General features: G+C 45.3%; 2 protein-coding genes across 4 annotated transcripts in view; one reads left to right on the plus strand and one right to left on the minus strand.

Annotated features, from left to right (window-relative positions):
• Positions 1-2,072: 2,072 nt before the first annotated feature.
• On the minus strand, positions 2,073-6,948 carry LOC119457729 (WD repeat-containing protein 3). The gene is made up of 3 exons (XM_037719378.2): positions 4,808-6,948; positions 3,076-3,588; positions 2,073-2,595 (listed from the first exon to the last, which is right to left on the minus strand). The coding sequence occupies exons 1-3, from the start codon at positions 6,812-6,814 to the stop codon at positions 2,269-2,271; spliced, it is 2,847 nt and encodes a 948-aa protein (XP_037575306.1). The 5' UTR covers positions 6,815-6,948; the 3' UTR covers positions 2,073-2,268.
• A 304-nt stretch (positions 6,949-7,252) lies between these two features.
• The window catches only part of LOC119457731 (alpha-1,6-mannosyl-glycoprotein 2-beta-N-acetylglucosaminyltransferase), a 29,841-nt gene continuing 15,352 nt past the window's right edge, over positions 7,253-21,741 (plus strand). Inside the window, exons 1-6 of one of the 3 annotated variants that reach the window (XM_037719379.2) lie at positions 7,253-7,407; positions 14,953-15,236; positions 16,722-16,928; positions 18,203-18,300; positions 19,803-19,902; positions 21,334-21,467. In XM_037719379.2, the coding sequence (XP_037575307.1) occupies positions 14,997-15,236; positions 16,722-16,928; positions 18,203-18,300; positions 19,803-19,902; positions 21,334-21,467 (779 nt within the window). In that variant the 5' untranslated portion in view covers positions 7,253-7,407; positions 14,953-14,996. Of the gene's footprint in view, positions 7,408-7,537; positions 8,065-10,549; positions 10,706-14,952; positions 15,237-16,721; positions 16,929-18,202; positions 18,301-19,802; positions 19,903-21,333; positions 21,468-21,741 lie in introns of those variants that run through there. The other 2 variants (XM_049670332.1, XM_049670331.1) reach the window with 2 other exon arrangements.

A 21,741-nucleotide genomic window follows, 5' to 3' on the forward strand; every position in this document is an offset into this window, starting at 1 on the left:
GATTGGATTTCTTGATCGCAATCAACAATGGTCGCTGCTACACAGTCCAATGATCCGGATTGAGTTATCATCTGCTGATCGTTGGCAACTCTCGGAACTGCATAATGCCTTGGCTACAAATTCAGATTTGCAATATATGGTTAAATTTGGACAATATTTCAATTTTACAGCTTACTATTGCCAATAAAAAGGTTTCTAAACTTTTTTATTGAGCTGCCTTCAGTTTTAGTTAGCATTTTCAGAAAACTGCGCTAAAAGGCACAGACGTCAATCTGCGATCACAATTCACGGATTGTGTTTGTCCACTTCCGGATCCTCCAAGATCAGATCGCAGATGACCGTGTAGCAACACATGATCCAGATCGGCCCCAATCGCGATCAGAAGTGTACGTGTGACACCGGTATTACTTATAAAGAATTAACTCCCTCCTGCTTGTGCTGCCCCGTGGATTGTGTGCTGCCACTTATGAGAAGCACGACAAAGCACTCATATTGCTAAGAATTGAAAAGTACGAGCCGAGCTCGTCCTTGGCTGTTTTTATAAGAAACACGTGGATGAACCCAGCTGGTCCATGGCATGGAAGGAGGTAACAGTAGCTTAATTGTTAAAGCACTGCATGCGTAATGTGGTTTTGGCTCCCACATGTGGCAAGTTATCTCTTCATCCTTTCATTTCCCTTTAAACATCGTTATTTTTTAACGTTTGGTTGGAACATAATTTTCCCTACACTCATTTCATTGTCTGTTTCATCGTATCGCTGTTACTATAGTTGAGGCATCGTTGAGTGCTTTGCATTGACTTCACATATACAAGCAGTCGCAACAAATGTCACGATTTAGCTATTCCTTCAATGCATTTTGAAGCCGCCTAATTCAAATGAGGCGTTCAGGCAATTTCTGACTACTTGGAGTGGGCTGTTTATGCCAAAAATGCCCCATCAGGGGACATTGATAGTGTGAATAGCCGAAAGCGCCTGTGTTTGATATCCAGCGTCCCACTGACACTGACCGAGGCCACTAAAGGTAATTGACATGTCTCTCCATGATACTTTTCTGCACTATTTAACTCTGACAGTCACTCACACTCATAGTAAATTGTTTTGGGCCACTTGTACTCGCGGACAACTTTCTGTGGCAACGAAGGGAAAGCTATGAAAGCAAAGCGCGCTCAAGTGAGAGCGCTTTTGAAAAGAGTCCCGCGTTTAAATCCACTTTAGTGTAGGCTGTGGCAGAGAAAACAAACGCTTTATTAGCAACAATTAAATAAGACAGAACACACCACTGAGTGTAAAAGCTTGCTTATTTTGCGGCTTTTCTCTTCCGCGTCTGAACAAACGCGAAACCGTTGCACGTGGAAGCTGCGTCGATTCAGCGTCTGTTCGCAGCAACCAAAAGCACTCTCAAACGCTGCCAGACTACTTGGCGCGGTAACACATGTGCAGCTGCCATGTGCCCATAGCTTTCCCTTCATTGCCACAGAAAGTTATCCGCGAGTATAGTATATCTGTTCCAGCTATGGCTCGTAACTCTATTGGCCAATGTGTTTACATTGCTTCAAGGTGTTGAAAGAGGTGTATTGCCTGTTTAGTTGGATTCACAACTGTGCACTGCATTACACATCTTTTAGTGCATGGCACAGCACGCTTTCCGGCTTTATTTGCGCAACCAACCTGCTAACTGAACACCCAGTCACAGTAGTACTATAGCCATCACCTGATGATGAACTATGTTGCTTGCCCCCGTGCATCGAGTGGTAGCCTGCACCCTTTGTGGCAAGACTTTTGAACAAGCGGAGTTGTCTATGCTCAACTGCCCTTTTAAGCACTGGACTTTTCTCGTCACAGTAAAAGTGTTAGACAAGTTCTTAATGTTCTTCTGCAGTGGGCTTGCTTGAAGAGACGCTGCTACCTTCAGAACTGCAAAGTCTTCTCAGAGGAAAGTTTGTGTTTGCTGCCTGGGCCAATGAGTTTATTAACAATATGCATCTATATGGCAGAAAACGATTAACTTGAAACACCAGTCCCATCAATGATGTGCATTTCCACCAGTTCTGCAATACCTTCCACACTTATTTCTTTATATTTCGATATCCACATGTAAGCAGATACAACTGCGTGTCCTGACAGCTTAACATGACATGACTGCTGCGCACAATGCAACCGCTGGTTCTGAAAACACCGATTTGCTTCTTTCACCTCGTAGTTCATACGCACAAGTGTATACGGGAATTTATAACTAGCCACCATCATATTTATTACATTGAGTTCGTCACGAGGCCACAACTGAAAGTATAGCTCGCTCCTTTTTCGTTTTCTTCTTCTTCCGTTCCTTGAATGCTCTCGTTGCATCGGTAAAGAGCGCTACTTCTTCCCGCGCATCAATCTCTCGCTGCAGAAAGTTGAGCCCGGCCAGGTTGAAGCCGATTTCATCTCTGGCTTGGTCCAGGTGCTTGAGAGTGCAAAGCCGCAGCCTATCCACAGTCGACACCAGCGCTGAGGTAGCCCCGATCTGTCCACTGTGCACTCTGAGCAGGAAAAAGAGGCAGCGACAGCACAGTTCTGCCTCCCAGTCGCGACTCAGCAGCTCAGAGAGTGCCTGGAATGAATAAAGACACACTTGGTAGCATGTTCGGTACAGAGACAAACAAACAAGATACTAGTGTCAGTGACTGCAACAAGGTAAACCATCCCAAGATCTCAAATTTGTACAGCTTATGCAAAACTTGAGTGTTGCAGAATAGCTAATGCCTTTAATTAAAATTCAACTGGTTTTTGCAGAACCACCGTTCTCACAAAGCATAATTCTAATTTCCAGTGATCTAGCTCATGATGCATACAGGCGACAGCACACTGGAGACAATGGAGGAGAAAAACCAGCCCTTTGTGCTGCTCTTTGCACAAGCAGCTGATTTTCATTATGTACAAGCGACTGTACCTACACTGGATTTTGCCATCTCAGTCACAAGGAACAATAGACTCTCCTAATGTACTTTGAACACCCAGCTCACACCTTGCACGAGTGCTATTGAGCCAACCGTTCTTGGTAACAACACTCTAATCTACATAACAGACCAACCTTCAGAAGGTCCATGACGTATCCAAATGGAAGGACAAGCAGCGTCTCTTCCAGTTCACTGTAACGTATCCTCCTCAGCGTCTCCAGCATGTAACGCTCGGGGCAGGTTGTCTGGTAGACAGTCATCAGTGGATGTGGTGCGGGGGGTGCGATGAGTTCTGCAGATGCCTTACGCTGGACTTCGTATTCCTCCAACTTCGCCTTGTGCTCCCTGTAGACGTCTATGGCTTCCAAAAGACGCTCTGCAATCTTGACCGTCTCGGTCGTCTTCTTGGCAGCCAGGCCCAGCTCTTCCTTGCCACCTTCCCTCGGGATGACTGCTTCCTCGAGATTTGCACTGGTCTCAAACTCGGCCTCCCTCTCGTTCTCACGCTCTTCTTCGAGCACAAGGGGCTCCTCAGTCTTGAGCCAGAGGCGCAGGGACCGGTCGTGCGAGGCCGTGACCACGTACCGTCCGTCAGGGCTGATGGACAGTGCCCACACTTCTGCCTGGTGGCCCTCAAGGGTGACAATCTGAAAACACAATAGTGACAGTGTAGTCAACACATTAAGGTACGAAAGTAGCGAGTTTGACGTAGACATCATGCTTTAATAAAGATGCCATATATTGAACACTAAATACATTCTGGAGTAGCCAAGTAGCTTGTACACACTTGCTAACCTGTGATATTAGAATTCGTAAAATCTCGATGACATGACACAGAAAGGGGAAGTGCGGTAGCACATTTTTTGACACGCTTGCTCTGAGAAAATGCCTTTTCAGGGATCCATGCGCATTTTATAAAGTTGATTTACCTTTATAAGTTAAAGCACACAAGCTGCAACAAACTTGGCGCAGCAAATACTGACAAGCTACACATTGCTTCTAGATCACAGTGACTTCTTTAGCGACTGCTTTAGGAACTTGTCCATAGAAAATTGCTTGAAGCAAGTACCCCTCTTGCATCCTTACACCATCGGAAAACTTCCGACGGAAGGTTTGCGGACTGACGGGTGATAACTTTCCGCAAACAGAATTAACTTTTTGCAAACTTGGTGCAACAATTGTAAAACGAGCCCAAATCTATATACAGAAGATACGGGAGAGTTGGAAGGTATGGGTCATAAACAACTTTCTGATCCCGGAATATTCATAGCAACTAACTATGGAGACTGTCCACTAGACGAGGAGATGATTAATAAAAGTAAAATTGCTAAATGATTTTTACAAACGTAGAAAATACATCCACAAGTTTGCCCGCAGCTATATTGTGGTCCCACATCCTTTAATCCAATAGCAGCAGCAGCAGCAGCAGCAGCAACACTTTTCTACCTAAATAGAACTTGGTAATGTCTTGTAGGCAAGCAGTTGAGCACTAAGCCTTGAGCATTTTGTACTGCACTCAAATACTTTTTACTCTTAACCATCTGCTAATATGGTGAGTAATCTTTCTTTAGCTGGCAACCGGTAACTCGAGCTAATTATCTAAAAGCTTGAAAATGGTCTACTTTCACTTTCACCTGCATATCATCAGCACTAGTGGGACTGAGTATGTGTGTTTGGCTAAAGACTGTGAAGCAAAAGAAAGCCTGTTGTCCAAAGTTCAGATAATTATGTGAAAATTGTGAAGTGCACACATATATTGAAATTACTCATAGTCATAAAAAGACGTAGCCACAAAATATATCGCAGGCACTTCAATAGCTTATATACTAATATATCGCTATTCTATGACTCTGAAAGAGTGACCACCTTCTGAAAGTTGTCTGCGTCCCATTGCTTGATGGTCGAGTCCTTGCCTCCCGTGAAGAACATGTGCGTCTTGGGCAAGAACCTGAGGCACATGACACTGTCGTCATGTGCAAGGATAGACCGATGGCAATCCCCAAAGTCGAGCCCCCAGATCTTGACACTACGATCGGCTGAACCAGTTGCTAGGATGGCACTGTCATAGCTGACGTCCATGCAGAGCGCAGGAAACTTATGACCGTACAAGGACAGAAAAAACTTGAGCGTGTCCATAAAGAAAACTTTTACAGTGCTGTCCATGAGCGACACTGCAAGCAGTTTGCTGTTGGGGGTTACTCGGACACAGAGGACATCTTCTGCCATTTCAAGAGTTCTGGCGTGTACCAGCGTCAAGGCCTGCACACCATCTCTGTCGACAAGGTCAAAGTCCCAGAACTTGACAGTCTTATCACCACTACCTGAAACGAGCCCCTTTTGATTCGGGTACACGTCCAGAGACCACACGGGACCACCGTGTGCCGCGACTTCCTCTACTAGACTTTTGGCACCAATGTCGAAGAGCTGGAGCTTGCCCGTCTTTGTGCCCACAACACAGTGTCTGTCTCCAGGCAAAAAAGAACAGCAGAGGCCGTAGTCGCATGCCATGCTTCGCAGGCACTGCTGACTGGTGCGGCCCCACACCTTAACCGTCTCACCGCTGACTGACAAGATACCCGTGTTGTCGGAACTGAACGACAGCGCCCTCACGTCGCTCCTGTGGCCGGCGAGTTGGATGCTCTCGGCTAGCACCGGCGTGACGCTCTTGTCCATCATGTTGAAGACGTAAAACTCGACCTGGTTGTTCTTGAGACCGACTGCAGCCTTTGCCAGACCGTTTCTAGCGGAGAAGATGTCGAGGCAGCAAGGCTTGCTGCTGCACCTGAACGTCTGCAGCCTCTCCACCGTGTCGGCAATGGTCACCTCGACGCGCGGCTCCTGCTCCTCCTCCGGCTGATCCTCGGAGGCCACCTGGAGGCGTCGCTTTCGGAGCTTGCGCTGTCGCTTTTGAAGCTTGCTCTTGACCTCGGTCTCGTCGTTCAACTTGAAGACTTCGACCAAGGAGTCGACGCCGTGGCAGAGGATAGCCCTTTCCGACGGGTCCACGGCTAGGGAGCACACCCGGCCTTTGCCTTCCCGCATGACGCTGCCGAACTTGGTGCACGTCAGCGGGCAACCCGCCTCGTCCTCCGCCTCTTCCTCGTCGTCGCCCTCGGCGCTACGCCCTGCGCCGTCTTCCGCGGCGTCTGGCCGACTCTTCTTCGCCTCCGCCGCGTCACCCGAACTCTCCTGTCCCTGCTGCTTGTCGGCGATCTCCCAAACTCGCAGTTCGCTGTCGGCACTGCCCGTCACGAGCCAGCTGTCACCGCGGACAAGCACAAAGTCCCACACCTCGCCGCGGTGGCCGACGAGCGTCTTGAAGCAGTGCTGCGTCTCCAGGTCCCAAAACTTGACGAACGTGTCCTTGGAGCTGGACACGAGCACGTTCCCGCGATGGCGCATGAAGCGGCACCGCGTCACGACCCCCTTGTGCCCTTTGAGCCTGAACATGCCGGCCTCGCCGACGACGTCCCACAGGATGATCACCGCGTCCTTCCCGGCCGACGCGAGCCTCCCTTCGTCGAAGTCGAGGCTGGTGACGGCCGCCTTGTGACCCTGGAACGTGATCGCGGCTTCTCCGTGGTCCTGGCCCACGTCGAAGATGCGCACTGCGCCGTCGGCGTATCCGACGGCCACATGCCGGTGATCGGGACTGGTGGCGAGGCACGTGGACGAGTGCTTCTGGCCGGAGAAAGTCTTCACCTTCTCCTTGGTCTTGGTGTCCCAGAGAAGCACGTTTTCGCAGGCGGTCACGGCGTAGTACCGGGACGCCGTGTTTTGGTAGCGCACGAAAGCGACCCGCGCCTCGGCGCTGGCCAGAACGCCGAACACGGGCCCACTGGTGAAACGCAAGTACTGGTGCGTCAGCGGCATCTTGGTAAATCAAAAGAGCCAAGTGCCGGACTCACGCTGCGGCGGACACAAACACCGCTGGGTCAACGCTCAATCGCCCATGCTTCGCGGTCGCGGATGCCATGTGCTCGCCATGATGCCAACTTGCCACTCTCACGTTTTGTTTTCTACGAGGTAAAAGATGGCAGCACTAACAATATAAAAACAAATTATCACAAGGTCAAAATATGTCTTATTCTTTAAAGATTGTTAGAGAGTGCTTGTTACTAGCGCAATTAAATAAATCTTTTATTTTGAAAATTTTAAATATACTGTATATTTATTTTAAACCACTAGGGCCGCTGATTAACACACCTAAACATGAAACTCCCTAGTGGACGCATATGAACATCGCAAAGGAGGTATATAAGAAGTCCATGTCGGAGCAAACTTCGGTAGTTGTTTCGATAGTTTTGTTTTCGTTTTTTGTCAACGTTGTGTTGGTGTTGCGCCGTTGTGCGCTGCGGGGAGGCTTACAGCGAAAGGGGCAGGGAGGATCACGCAAGGACTCCGGTAGCAGCGGCCAAGTCGGCCGTGCGTGCGGCGGAACGGCGGCCGGATCCCGACAAATTATGGTATTTCGGTCCTCGTTTGTTTTTCCAATACGCTATTTCCACCGAGATTTCTCGGCACCGCGTCGCGATGCACACGACGTGCGGTCAGCTGTTGCGAGGTCGCGCGTCGTGCAGTGGAAGGCGACGCTATTGATTGTTCTCAGTTGCGATAGTAACCCGCCGTATAAATGCATCCTTGCGCGCTTTCGTTACAGCCCAGCGACTTTCGTTGCGTCGTTTGCGCTGACAGGTGCGCAAGGCCGTGGGTGTCCGTTCCGAGTCGCTTGTTCCGGAGATTGGCGAGGAATTAGCCGAAGTATAACCTCGCGCGCCTTCCCAACCCCGTGAGGCCGGCCGCTGCGTTCAGCGGCACCGTTAGTTGGGTGCGTGCTAGGGAGGTCCCTGGCGTGACTTGCGCCCCCCAGAGCGCTGCCGTTGCCTTACGGTCCGAGAGATAACGGAGACACAGCTACGTCGGTCACAGCTTATCGCGGCAGTCGACGGTCCGTCGTCGCTGTTTCCTGTGGTGTTTCGTGTGGTGTTGCGAGAGGCCGGCGAGAGACGGCGACGAATGCGTGCTGTGTGGCCCGCGCACCACCCCCGGGCGCCGCGCGCGCCGACTGCTTCTGTGCCGCCACTCCGTGCCGCTTGCGGAGCCCGAGATTTTTCGACGCAAAGGTCAGAGAACGAACGACTTCTGTTGCCCGCCACACGTTGAAACAACTCGTATCTCCCCCCTACTTCGCTCAAAAGAGCTGCAGAGGCACTGAGGCTACATGCTTTCGGGTATACTTGCAATCTTGCTGTGCAATTCGCGTTTGCTAGCTCTCCAACGTACGAATACACTTGCAAGTTCCCTTCGTCGAGCTATCATTTTCGCTACCTCTGCCGCGTACTACATACGAGAAACGTTTAGTTCTACGCTCCATGAAGTGTCGGCTATGGCAAAAGTGACCGCGGTCACGCCTCTTTTATTTAGCTTCTTAGTCCTCGTGTTCTGGTGCCCAAACAATTAATGCGGTCAGTTATTTTTGACCACCTTTTTTTTATTGTTTGAGATCACAGACTGTTATGTCGGTAGTTTTTTCTTGCGCGGGGATGTCCGCGGTGACGCAAGTTTTAAGTTTCCTCCATTGGTTAATATCTTTTTTGCTAAGCTCTGCATGCAGGCTTTGTCGGATAATAACGTGATGCACAGCATGAAAAGCCCCTATATGCTGCCAACTGTAACTTTCACTTTAAACTATTTATTTTTTAAACTTCTATGCTGGTTTTATTAATGTTCACAGATGTTTGCCTTACATCCACAACCACACATTGTGGTACATGTGCAATAAATGTTGTGCCATTTTGTAAAGGTATTATAATTGTTTCTAGACTGGATAAGTTCCAGCAGTAAGTATAATTTGTCTCATGCCGGCCTTTTTCGATCTGTCATGACTGGATTACTAGTTGGACGGTGCAACAATCTGTGCACGAGCTTAAAAATTTTAATCGTGTAGAAACCATGTCTACCGGCACTGTGGCATATATGTACTACAAGAAAAAAAAGTATATATATATGTGCGTCATTTCTGAAAATAATTATAGTTCTTTCTCGGCGAAAGAAGTGGCAGCAATTCAAGAATCGCTGACGTGCCTGGTGGCCCTTCTTTACTTGTCCTAACCTGTTAGCTATGTGAGCTGGAAGACAATCTGTGCAATGGATATTAAAATGTCTATCTTGTACATCGATGGACTTCTGTTGGCCAAACATACATGCTTCAGAAGCACGCTAGGTTGTGATCAGTCAATTTCTTGGCCATCGAATTACTCAAACTGAATGGCCTAGTTCATATTATTTAGTATTACAAGAAGGAGCACTCTTGGAAGGTCTAATGTGGTAAGGCTCACTTAAAATCTACTAAACTTATCCCTTGTGGCAGTGACTTGTTCATGTTAAGCAATTGTTTCTCATAGTTACCTTTTATTTTCTGGCTAGAGCATTAAAGAATAGTATAAAACCAATGCAAAAGTATACAGTGCCTGCAAAGTATTAGTAATTTCTGTACAAACACTATGCTAGCTATGCAAATGCTGCTTGCACAGGTAGTTTTGGCAGACACAAATTTTCTGTACGAGTGGAGTCGAAGAACACGTAATGAACAATAATTTGGGTGTAACTTTTCAAATTTTGCAATCATGCTATATGTTTATATGAGCAACTCAGAGGGTCATGTTTGGAGAAAATTCCATTTTGGTGTATTCTTAAAGCCTGCTTGTGTTTGGCAACATTAGTATCAAAATTGACATTCAGAGGCAGGAGTCCTGACACAAAGGCACCCCCCCCCCCCCAATTGACGTAGCTGATAGCATACGGCATGCCAGTCTAGAAGCTGGGCGAAGCTAACAACAGCTGTGCTTCTGCTCTTGGCTCGCACGAACAAGAAAAGACCGACTTCTTCATTTCCCCCGCAGTCAGCTGCGTCACATGGGGGTTTGCCTTTGTGTCGAGGCTCCCGCCTCTGAATGGGAAACTAGCATACTGGATGTCAAACGTCAAGCTACAACTAGCGGCATCCTTTGCAGCAGCTATGACATAGTGGAACTCGTTTTGGGTTTAGTCTATCGAATATGACTAGGTAAAATTCCTGTGTGATGTAGACATTCTTCTATTTGTGGTGAAGCCTTTTCCAAAAGCTGCTTGTTTGCAAATACACTGTTTGTCCAACATTAATTTGCAGCAACAAAGTGAGAACACCGTTAGCTAAATTTATGTGTTTGACGTTTTATTTATCACGAGTAGGGCCCTGGAAACAGATTTTTGCCTTTTCTTTTACCACTTAGGTGATCAAAGGGAGACAGCTTCAAAGTGTCCTTTTTAAATCTAAATGCACTGTGTATATTGCAATTGAAATTACATTTTTCCACCTACCCTACGAGGCTTGAATGCAGTTGTTACACACATAAGTTAACGGTAAAAAAAATTGTTCTATCGTAGAATAAGATGAATTTGGTGTGGGGTGGCATTTAATCCATCTGTTTGTTGACACTCTTTCATGTCTACACTGAAAATTGAAAAAACAAAAAAAAAAAAAGTTGCTAGCTACATCTGCATCATGACCTTTTGCATATGACTTTTGGTTGAGCTGCACACAGCAGGAAACAGCTGCCGTGCTGAGTGCTTGCGCAGGTGTTCCCATGTCTTCGTCATGGTAGTGCACGCATCCTGGTTGTGTTGTACAGGCTGGTGTTTGTTCTCCTTGGATGCCCATCACTTTTCCCCTTTGTTCACTTTCCTGTGGATACAGTCGGGGCTTCCCGATATAGCTTTCACCTGGTGCGTATGATACCACTGCTAGTGAGTTCCTCACATGAAAATCTGTCTTTCTAGATCCTCGACATTTAGGATTTTGTTCTTCAAAGATTATCGTGAAACGAGGTGGCACATGTCACATTAACACGCAGGCCGGTGTATACTGTGTACAGTCAATGTAAAAAGAACATGTTTCAGAGATCGAAGTGTGCTACGCTGGCAAATTAACACGTCAATACGACAGCTGCGCATTTGCATGTTGTGCCTCCTGCTGGCTTTCAACTTGGCCGTGTGTTACTTGGCGCTTAGTACATTTGTAATGAAATGATTGTACAGCAGGACTGCAGTCAGTGCTATATGCAAATTATGTATCAATAAGGCTGATTCAAGAGCCTCTTGATAGAAGTGCCGAAGTCACACCGTATGGGATTCATGGCGCTTGTGACATAGCATGAGCCTAGCCCTGTAGATCTCACTGTGAAGGCACAACTGTAAGATATCCGGAGGCCTTATTTAACAGCTACAGGTTTTAAAAGTCTAACTTTGATGGAATTTGAAAGAAGGTGGACGAAAGAAGCACATGCAAAGGCACACCAGATAAGTCTAGTTCCATGTTCTAGAAGTGAATAAGTACCTTAAGGGGCACATGGTTGTGTGTGTTCTTGAAATAACCCTGTTCTTCATTTTCGTTTAACAGCTATTTATGATTTCTTTCCCCGATGCTGTTGCATTAGTATACACAAGCATTAGTGAAAGCAAAAGCCAGTGTCAGCTGGTTTTCCTGGACAGAAGAACAGAGCATGTCATGGCACACTTGGCAAAAACAATTCAAAAGATCAGCTTGGTTCAATGCATGATTGGTCAAGCATTGTAAGTGCTGCATGAGGGCTCTGTGTAAGCCACTGCACATATGATGTTGAGGGGAAGTGATGGGCACAAAGAAACTGTGCTTCAATCAAAGGTGTTGCGTGGCTTCATTAACCCTTTCTCGGCGCAGTGGAAGAAGGCAGCTCATGAATCCATGTTTCTTAGAATTGATGAGTGGAGTGCATCAGGACACTTCCCTTCTTCGTGTTGTCCCGCAGATGTTCATTGTTCCTCTGTGGCTCTAGTATTGGAGAAATATGCATTAGAAAGTACTAAAAGGATTGTAGATGGCATTTCAATGCGTAGCCTTTTCACAGCGCTAGCTTAGGGCTCTTTCCTGACTTAGAATGATGTGCACTTTTATGAATGTAATAAAAGTCACAGGCTGCGATAAAAGAAATGGTATCCTACCTTGGCGATTTATTCATGGGTCTGTTGCACGCCGTTCCAGTGCGTTGCTACTACATTGTGGTGCAGTGTATGAACTAATGGTGGACATTTACAAAGGTGACACCTGTATGTAGTTCATTGATAGGCTTTTAAATATCACCTGTGTGTTTTCATCTCTCTTCTGCCTTTCTTTCTATCCTTCACTTTTGTCATTATGTATTCTCTACCCCATTTTCATTACATTTATTACTTATGTATCCTCTTTTCCTCCTATCCTACCTTCTTTGCGTTAGCTCCTCTGTATTTTTTTTTCTCCTACCCTTTACTTCATCACTCACGTATCCTCTTTCCGTCCTGTCTGTTTCATTTATCGATTATATATCCTCTCTTCTTCCTATCCTTTATCACTTACATATTCTATCCTTACGTTTATCCTTTAATTAATGACTTGTGTATCATATCTCCCTCCTGTCCTTCCTGCTTTCCTTTACATTTATCAGCTATGTACCTTTTTTTTCTCCTACCCTTTACTTTATCAGTTATGTATCCTCTTTCCGTCACATTTTTCCATCCGTCCTCGTGCACATTTATGCACTATCCTTGTGCACTCTTGCTCATGTTCTTTCTCCTATCCTTTATCGCTGTCTCTTCCTTCTGTCTCTTGCATTTATCACTACTGGGCCGGTATTTTGTAGCGATGCCTTTCTGGGTAATAATGCCTTTTCGCGCTTATTGCGCTTTGTCAGTGGTCAGAGCGACGGTCCGCTCGCATTATCAACGAAATCAGCCAAACAAAGGTGGATGATAAGACTAGTATAGAATAAGTCATAAGGCATCGCTACAAAATTGCGGGCCTGTATTTGCTCTTCTCCCTGCGCTTCGCCCTATCCTTTACTTTTATCACTTGTTTATCTTTCCCTCTGATGTTATTTTTTTTTTACACTTATCACTTGCGCACCCTCTCCTTCTTGTATCCTTCCTTATATACTTTACTTTTATCATCTTTGTATCCTCTTTCCACCCTATTCTTTACTTTTATTACATATGTATCTATGTATAGAAGTAAAGGACGGGAGTCCTTCACTTCCTCCTGTTCCATTCCCCTCTGCTGGCTGCCTTTTAGGTGCCATTTGTCAGGTGTGAATGTATTAACGCGATAGCGTTTAGGGCCCCGTGTCGCAGAAAATCTGGCGTCGGCGCTCGCGGCCGAGAAAATCATCCCCAACCACGCAGGCCCTCCAAATATGTTTTACCACTAAAGTTGCTCACACTTTGTCTTGCATTCTTTACAAAGTTATTCCTCGGAATTTTGAGAGTGACAGCCCACAAACAATTGTCATGAAACAAAACACCGACAGCGCATGCCTTTTGTGCTAAATCTTCTCAGGCTGAAATATTAAAGGTGCAAAGAATAAAAGAAGGCCAGCCCACGAAAGAGGCCGCGTTTCTACCAGAAAGCGCGCCTTTGTGCATAGTGTTCACTGCCAGCGTTTCCCGGTAAACATTATGGTTACATAACCTGCAGTTGCCGGGAAGTGTGAGAAACAGTCAAGGATCTTTGCTATCGCGTTCCACTCTTGAAGGTGAAGCTTAAGCGTCCTCCAAGTTTTTTTTTCTGTCTGCTCTTTCCTTTCACACTTTTTTTTATTTTCTGAACTTTTACGCTACAGCTGTTAAGCTAGACAGTTGAAGTGTAGCCAAAAGCAATTTTGTACATTGTTTTTTAAGGGGGTGTAAATAAAACCAACCACATATGACTAATACTACAGAGCAATGCTGGTTTTATGTGTGCTGCATAAAACGATGTACTATCGACCAAAAAAAAAAGTTTACGGACCACGGGATCTCAGAAAACGCTAAATATTCCGAGCAACCTTTAAAGGTAGCCAGTAAAACCGTACATCACAATGTTGTTCGCATATACCAGTAGTGGCTCGAAATGGGAATACCAGGCTGCGTTTTGAGGCTGCAGAGATATTCAGCTTTTTGTCAGATCCCTTGCTCCATAAACTGCCTTGGACGATAGTACATGAGATTGCCGGTATTTTGTGCACACCTCAGTGTACCAAATGCCAAACACATGAACTGATAGAGCAGCATCGTTAGTGCGCTGCCTTTGTTTTTGTGTTCTTACAGTTGTTGACATTGAGTGATATTGAACAGAGAAAAAATGATCTATATCTGGAGCAGTTTTTGAAGAAATTGACCAAGCAGCACTCAAAATTTGCTATAAGCCACCATTTTTTTTTCAATGATCTAAAAATCTTCTTAAATCTAAAGTATGCACAGCCTTCTCATTTCTTGCCTCTAGACTAGTAGAAAATCTGGCTGATCTAGTGGAAAATTTACTAAATTGACGATGCTGGTGATGTCTTGCTCAGACAGATGCTATCTCCATCAGCATCTGTCGGTGGCCAGCTATTTGTTTTTGGGCCCCTCTTGATCACCAAATCCTCTGCGCAGAGGGCAACTCTAGAGCGCGCAAACTTTTGGGCTAGTGAGGCAGCAGATAATGCTATGAATGTATTGCAGATTTAGCATGGCTTTCTTTTCCCTTCTTTTTCTTTTTTTTAACTTTTAGCCTTCGTAATTATTACAAAAAGATGCTCCTGTGTAGAATGCTAGATTTCATGTTGAAGCTTTCTTTTTGGAATCGGACGGGTTTTGATGCTGCTGGTAGTGGTGATAGTTGTTGGACTATGGAGAGGAGGGTGTGGGCATTGCGAAGGGGGGGGGGGGGCAGCGGCATGAATAGGAGAAACGAGGTAGTAGAGGTAGTAATGCACGTCGATTAGTTGGTGTACACAATGATATCACCAGGTCAGGTCAAGACACCAGGGGCGACATTATGCACTGGTGCGCAGTCTGGTGCATGGCAGGAGAGTGGACGTAAAATCCTTGCTTGCACCAATTCCCACAGCACGCGTGATATGTATAATTTCTCTTTTTCCAACATCCTGTGAAAGGGCTACGTGTATTGACAGCAGCTTTGCAACAAACGTGACTCTGTGCAGGTGAGGCGTGCTGGCTGTTCTGCAGCCGCGCCCTGTGCCGGCAAATGGGGTGGGTGACTTGGCGCATGCGGAGGGTGCGACCCCTCCGGTTCCTGGCAGTCGCCTGCCTGGCCACCGTTGTGTGGCTGCAGGCGCGCCTCACCTTGCTGGGCCAAGTTTCCATCGAGGTTGGTTCGCCGGGCTCCTCCGCTACCGCCCAGCCCAACCTCACATGGACACTCTTCAACAGCACGCGCGAGCTTGAGATCCTGCGCGAGTATGTCGCGCAGCTCAACCAGGCGCAGGTTTGTTGTTTTCTTGCGCCCCTTACCTGCTGCCAGCCTATGTGGCCAGCTGAATTCAAGGGCTAAAAGTGTACGACCCTCTTAAAAGAGTGCTAACACGCATGTTCAAAGTTGTTGAAACTCTGCCGCATGTTTCTTGCTCATAAAAAGATACCACTTGGCAAGTGTGAAGGTTGGGAAATACTTATATTTTAATTTGATAATGAAGTTGGCTTCAAAATGCCAGACCTGAAGTCATTGCCATTATCTTGATGTAGTCTTGATGTATCTTTATGTCACATCTTGATGTAGTGAAAGGTAAAAATGAATTCTACCCACAAACACCGAAAATGCAAGATGTTTGAGCTCCCAAATAGGAGATTAGTCTACTATTTAGATTGTGAACAAGGCTTTCATATTTTTGTTTTTCATGGGTGGCGCCAATTTTTACCTTCGACTATGAATAATCCTGGCAAGGCAAGCTTTCATCACACCCTTGCCTTCGTTATCTTGAAATCGTGACGCAGAGCTAAATTTGCTGACATGTTAGCAGCAGCGCTAGTCATGATGATGCGCATAAAAAAAAAAGCGCACAAGAGGCTTGCGCTTGCTTCTTCTGGCTTAGCTAACATAAGGCAGCCACAGTGATTGCAGGAATGAAGCGAGCCAGCGTATCATGACATCGTAATGTGTCCACCCCCTAAGTACTGAAACCGAGATTGGTTTGTAGGAACAAGTATCATAGAAAACTATTTAGGGCACTGTGACACTCTCAACAATTTTTTTCACCCGCCGTGGTTGCTCAGTGGCTATGGTGTTGGGCTGCTGAGCACGAGGTCGCGGGATCGAATCCCGGCCACGGCGGCCGCATTTCGATGGGGGCGAAATGCGAAAACACCCGGGTACTTAGATTTAGGTGCACGTTAAAGAACCCCAGGTGGTCCAAATTTCCGGAGTCTCCCACTACGGCGTGCCTCATAATCAGATCGTGGTTTTGGCAGGTAAAACCCCATAATTTAATTTTTTAATTTTAACAATTTTTTCTGCGGTTTTGAGGGTCTGGAGAGAGCACGAAGATGTCATTTCAGTAACCCATTAAATGAGTGCAAGTAAGCGTAATGGCTTGTCCGAAATTAACCTGAACCAAGCAGAACACTTTATCCGAAGACCCTTATTAAGGGTTTATCTTATTGGGGTTTGGGTACATAAAACCCCAGAATTTAATGAAGGGTTTAGCTTGATTTTGGTTTGTGCCTGATAATGCTATGCTGAATTGCACTTTTAGTATGGACCAAATACAGCTTCACATCTGGAGAGCAGCTTTTCACGATTCCACATGCTCTGAAAAGCCGCATTTGAAACTTGAATGTTTATTGTAATTGCAACACAGAATTTTTTGCTTTGTTCATTCATCTGTCGCAGTCAAATTCACCTTATTAAAATAAAATATACTACTTCTAGTTGACACTTTGTTGACTTCGGTGTTGTCCCGCTGCTCTCAAACAGACGGTCCACAACCTGGAGCTGTTTGGCCCGCTGCAGCCAGGCGACCCCGTGATAGTGATCCAGGTCCACAACAGGTGGCACTACCTTGTCGCCCTGATGGACTCGCTTCGCACTGCACGTGACATCAATCGCACCCTACTAATCTTCAGTCACGACGAGTACAGCCCCGTTGTCGAGAGCCTGCCATACAAGGTTGACTTCTGCAAGGTATGTTTACTTGTGACACACCACAGGCCTTGTAAAGTTCCAAGCAGGATAAGGCATAAGTTATGTACAAAAGGAACAGCAGAAAATGTGAGAAAAACTAAACATAACATAAAATATCACGCTAACAAGCTTGTAGAAAAAGTGTGCATAAGCATAGAAAAGCCAGTACAAAGAAATCTTGGGCAATGCTGCTGATTTAAAATAAACTGAAAAGGCTAAACAGTAGAATGAGTTGCTAAACAAGATGAGTTGCAGGGGGCAAAGAATAAATAAGGATGGTGGTGGAAATGGAAAAGTGGGTAGGCACAAAACAACTCAGATACTTATAATGTTGACTACATAGCAAGTTGAAGTGCATAGCATATGCATTCAGTGGAATCACTGCTGCTTAACTCTTCTGCAGATCGTTCCACTCTGTTTCTGTGAATAGAAAGAATTATACTCGCAGACAGCTTTCTGTGACAATGAAGAGAAAGTTATGAGGGCAGAGCTTCTGCACATGTGCAGAAGCTCTGCACTCAAAAAGCTCTGCACTCAAAAAGCTCTGCACTCAAGATTGGGTAGCGTGACTCGGAGCGAGCGATGTAGTCCGGAAAATCGAACATTGGCACCTAGATTCGTCCGAAAAATCGCTTGCGAAAATGCATTAGCTCTGTGGGAACCCTAACGGTACATCTATGAAGTCTGAAATATCCAACAAGTCCGAATTTTTGGAGTCCGAAAAATCCGTCGGCTACTGTACTCGGGGATCCAGTTGAGGAGAAAAAGCGTGGCTAGGGAGCAGGATAACTTGTAATTGTCCGTAGCTGCCTTAATATGAGACGCTTCTCTTAAATTGTGGTGCAAAAGTTTTACTGTAACTGTACCCTACGCGTCTACAAAATTTGTCCAACCTCTTTCAGCTACCCTCAGTGGTGTGTTTTGTCTTATTTAGCTTGATTATGTTTCCTTTTCCTCTGCTTGAACCAATGCGGATGAAAATTGGGGGCTTTTTTTCAGCGGCACTCCCTTGTGTGCGCTTTGCCCCCATAGCTTTGCCTTCATTGCCACAGAAAGTTGTCCGCAAGCATAATATTTCAAAACATTTGCTCTGGCAGTGTAGATCGTTGGATAACGGTAGGATGTCATCTATGTTCTGGGACATTTGAATAGATCTAACACATGAATACCGGGACATTGATCAACTGAACATAAAGCGCAGTGTACGCGCACACTAAAGAAAGATCAAATGTAATCAGGCCACGTTCAGCAAGTAGTCTCATTTTGTTGACCAGATGATGCAGATCTTCCTGCCCCATGCCATCCAGCTGTACCCAAACCAATTTCCCGGTCAAGACCCCAACGACTGCCCACGAAACATCAAGAAAGACGAGTGAGTTGCTGCTTCGCTGTGCACTGTAACCTTACTGTGTCTTTTGTTACTGTGCCTATTCAAATCATCCACCAGTCACTGATGAGTTCGATCGATTTTAGCTCATTGAAGTCATTTCTCAGGTGCACTAGGCAGCCCAGGAAAAGGACTTTAAGAATCCGTTTCAGTATCTTATTGCGGCAAAATTAATTTTTGTGGCTACTTTTGGTAAAAAGCCTGCACTTTCTGGCAAAAAATTCATCTTTTCGTGCTTACAGTGCATCATCATCTATTTTTTTTTGTCATAGTGGCACCAGCAGTAAGTCAGAGAATGACATTATATTGTCAGATTTGTGATGAAATTGATGACATTGCTAGCAACTGTCCACTGGCAAGTTTAGGTTTCAACTCTGGCTGATATTATTTCTTTAAAATGCACCTTAAAAGGTCTGCCGTACGCCCAAGATAGAGAACTGAGCATTTCAAAATGTTCCGAACAGTTCGATTCAGAGCAGCATCAGCTTTAGTTAGCTTTCAAAATTTAGTTCCTCCAGCAGCTGCTGGGCCTTGACAGAAAAGATTGCAAACACCTTCCTACTGGAAAACTCTTACCATATCTTATCTTCAACCCAGGAAGATGTAGAAGAGGTGATAATCAAGATATACTATCTGGAGTGCAAAATCAAACAAAAAACGTTACATCCAGAAACGCACAGTCAACCTTTGCCTAGTGAGGTGGAAAAACTGCTTCACTTCATCACAATTCATTCACAATTTCTTTTGGCATTGCAGATATGTCAATTTCTTATAGTATTTTTTGTTTCAATCGGCCACAAAAATGTCAGTTCAGAAATTTCTTAAAATTATTCATTAGTTTTTATTTCTTGCAAGCTATGTATTTGGAAACATCAAATAGTTTTCTTCAAATTATAATGCTGCATTATTACTGGAAAGTGAATACAAATGCACACATAGCAACCATGTATTGCAAGAACAGTTAGAGCTTGTCTTTTATTGTCTTCCCATCTATCTTAGTTCCTGTCTCATGTTGTCTTATTTCGTGCTACATTGGCTAGTTATTGCTCTTGGAGCTGACAAATTTTTTTCTGTGCCCTCGTCATCTAATGTGCTGCAATGTTTGATGTGTCTTCAGGGAGCACTGTTCCAGAAGCGAGTTCTGGCTTGGATTTTTAGATGCTTTGGTTACTGGTCTGTTTTCGGTGGAATGGCGTTTTTAAAGTCAAAATATGGCGTTCCTCCAAAGCTTGCTTGTATATTTGCACAAATTGAAGTTGTAAAGGTATTAACAGTGCACTACTGCCCATTTGAGGTTTCCTTCGTACAATGTCAGTCATTTTTACCTGAGTTTCAACAGTCTGTGGGAGCACTACTATAGTGCACTTATTTTCCATTTTCTCCAGGCACTTACAATTTGTTTCTGTTCCATTGAGTGCAGTACAAATTTAATTTTCTCAGGCAGTTGCGATGCAAATCTAAGTGTTGCATTCTGTTTGCAACTGCAGCGCACTCAAGCTGGGATGCAACAACGCCAAGCACCCAGACAGTTTTGGCCACTACCGAGAAGCCAAGTTTTCCCAGACAAAGCATCACTGGTGGTGGAAGGTATGGACACAGCAGCACACCTTCAAGTCCTTTTTTGGCGATCTCCTAATTAAATTACTTGATTTTACATACCTTTAAGGCCCGTAGGCACTGTGGTAAGAAAACAAAAATGTGAAGAAAAAAAAATTGTCAGGAGAGAGCGTGGTAAATTGAGGCTTTGAATGAAGATCCGTCCAGGATGTGAGTGATGGAAATGGGCAGGTTGTTTCAGTGGACACTTGTGGATGGTAAAAAAGAGCCATTGAACCCGTTTGTTCGGCAGGATGGCACACAAATTTATCTGCGGTCAGATCTTGTGATCAGAGCCATCTTTCATGCTTTTTCCCAGAATGGCTTTGTGGGACCGCTGTTCAGCTGAGCTCTGTCAGGCTGTGTCAAATTTTACATACATTGGCAGTGGACCCACTGCTGTAGCTGAGGGGGGCTATAACGTTGCGCTTCTCGAGCATGTGGTTGCGGGTTCGATTCTGGCCACGGCAGCAACATTCTGAGAATGCAAGAATGCTTGTCTATCGTGCATTGGGTGCCTATAAAGCACTGCAGGGGGTCAAAACTAATGCAGAACCTTTCACTGTGGTGTCCCTCTTAACCCACTGTACAGTTTCAGACATCCAAAGTTTAATAAAAAATGATCAATTTGTCAGAGGCGAGTTTTCGCTCAGGCAGGAGCCTGTTGCTAGTCTACATTACGCTATATTAATGGCATGATTCGACATTGCATACTCTTTTTAAGCAGTGAATTGAAATGGGCAGCATTTAAAAGGTAGTAACTTTTTGGTGGAAATCCTTAAACATACGAGCGATGTTCCAAGGTACAGAGCAGAATGGAGTGTCGGTTGTGTACGAACAGCAATTAGGTCTGACTTCTGTCTGCCTTGCATGATTGAGCTGGAGATGGAAGTGAACCTTGTTACTGCGAAGTCCACATTGCGTGTTGTATCAGCCAATTTCGCTTATACCCTGTGCTCTTAAAACACTTTTACTTGCTAAATACAGCACATAAACACCCAGAGTTTAAAAGTTGTTTTACCTTGTAAGTAGAATTCTTACTATGAATTAATAGTGCTGTTAAGACAGCTACTGCAGTAAGAGTAAAATACAATGCACGTTTTGTGGTTAGTGTGCTTCACCAGCTGGCCGAAGAGTCAGTACATAGCAACGTTGTTCTTGGAGCGTTCTGTGTAGCCTTGGGATGTAAATATTGTCAGTCAATCAATCAATCAATCATTACATAAATAAATTTTCCAACATGAATCAGCCCAAACTCAGCCAGGCTTTCCCATATACTACATATTTTAGAATCTACATAGGTGATGTCAGTGCTCCAGTCACTCCATTCTTAGCCATTCCTCATTTTCAGCTGCACTTCTTTGCGAGTTGGAATTGTGCTTCCCAGAAATAGCACTGTCGTGATATACTTCCTTCCTTTAGATGAACCGTGTCATGGATGGCCTGAACATCACAAAAGATCATGCCGGACCGTTCATTCTTTTGGAGGAAGACCACTATGCCGCACCTGATTTCCTGCATGTACTGAGACTCATGGAGGCCGAACGACGATCCAGGTGGGGCTTTCTTTCCTTGCGGTGACTCCTTCTGGCCGTCTTGTTAAGCGGTTGAGCACTTAGAGGAGCAGTAAAGGAGAAGGAGAATGTTAAGTCTAGCTAGATTGAAAGGTTAAACTTCCGTAATAGTGAATTCGTCATTTGTAGTGAAAACAGAGCTTTTGTAAGCGAGGAAAGTGACAAAATGAGAAATTGGGAGTGGCGCCACCTATTTTGGCCTATAGTACCTCTAATGTGACGTCAGCACTGGTTTCACGGAGAGTGGAAGAGAGGG

The sequence above is a fragment of the Dermacentor silvarum genome, chromosome 7, assembly GCF_013339745.2.
Source record: "Dermacentor silvarum isolate Dsil-2018 chromosome 7, BIME_Dsil_1.4, whole genome shotgun sequence".
NCBI classification, from domain to species: Eukaryota; Metazoa; Arthropoda; class Arachnida; order Ixodida; family Ixodidae; genus Dermacentor; species Dermacentor silvarum.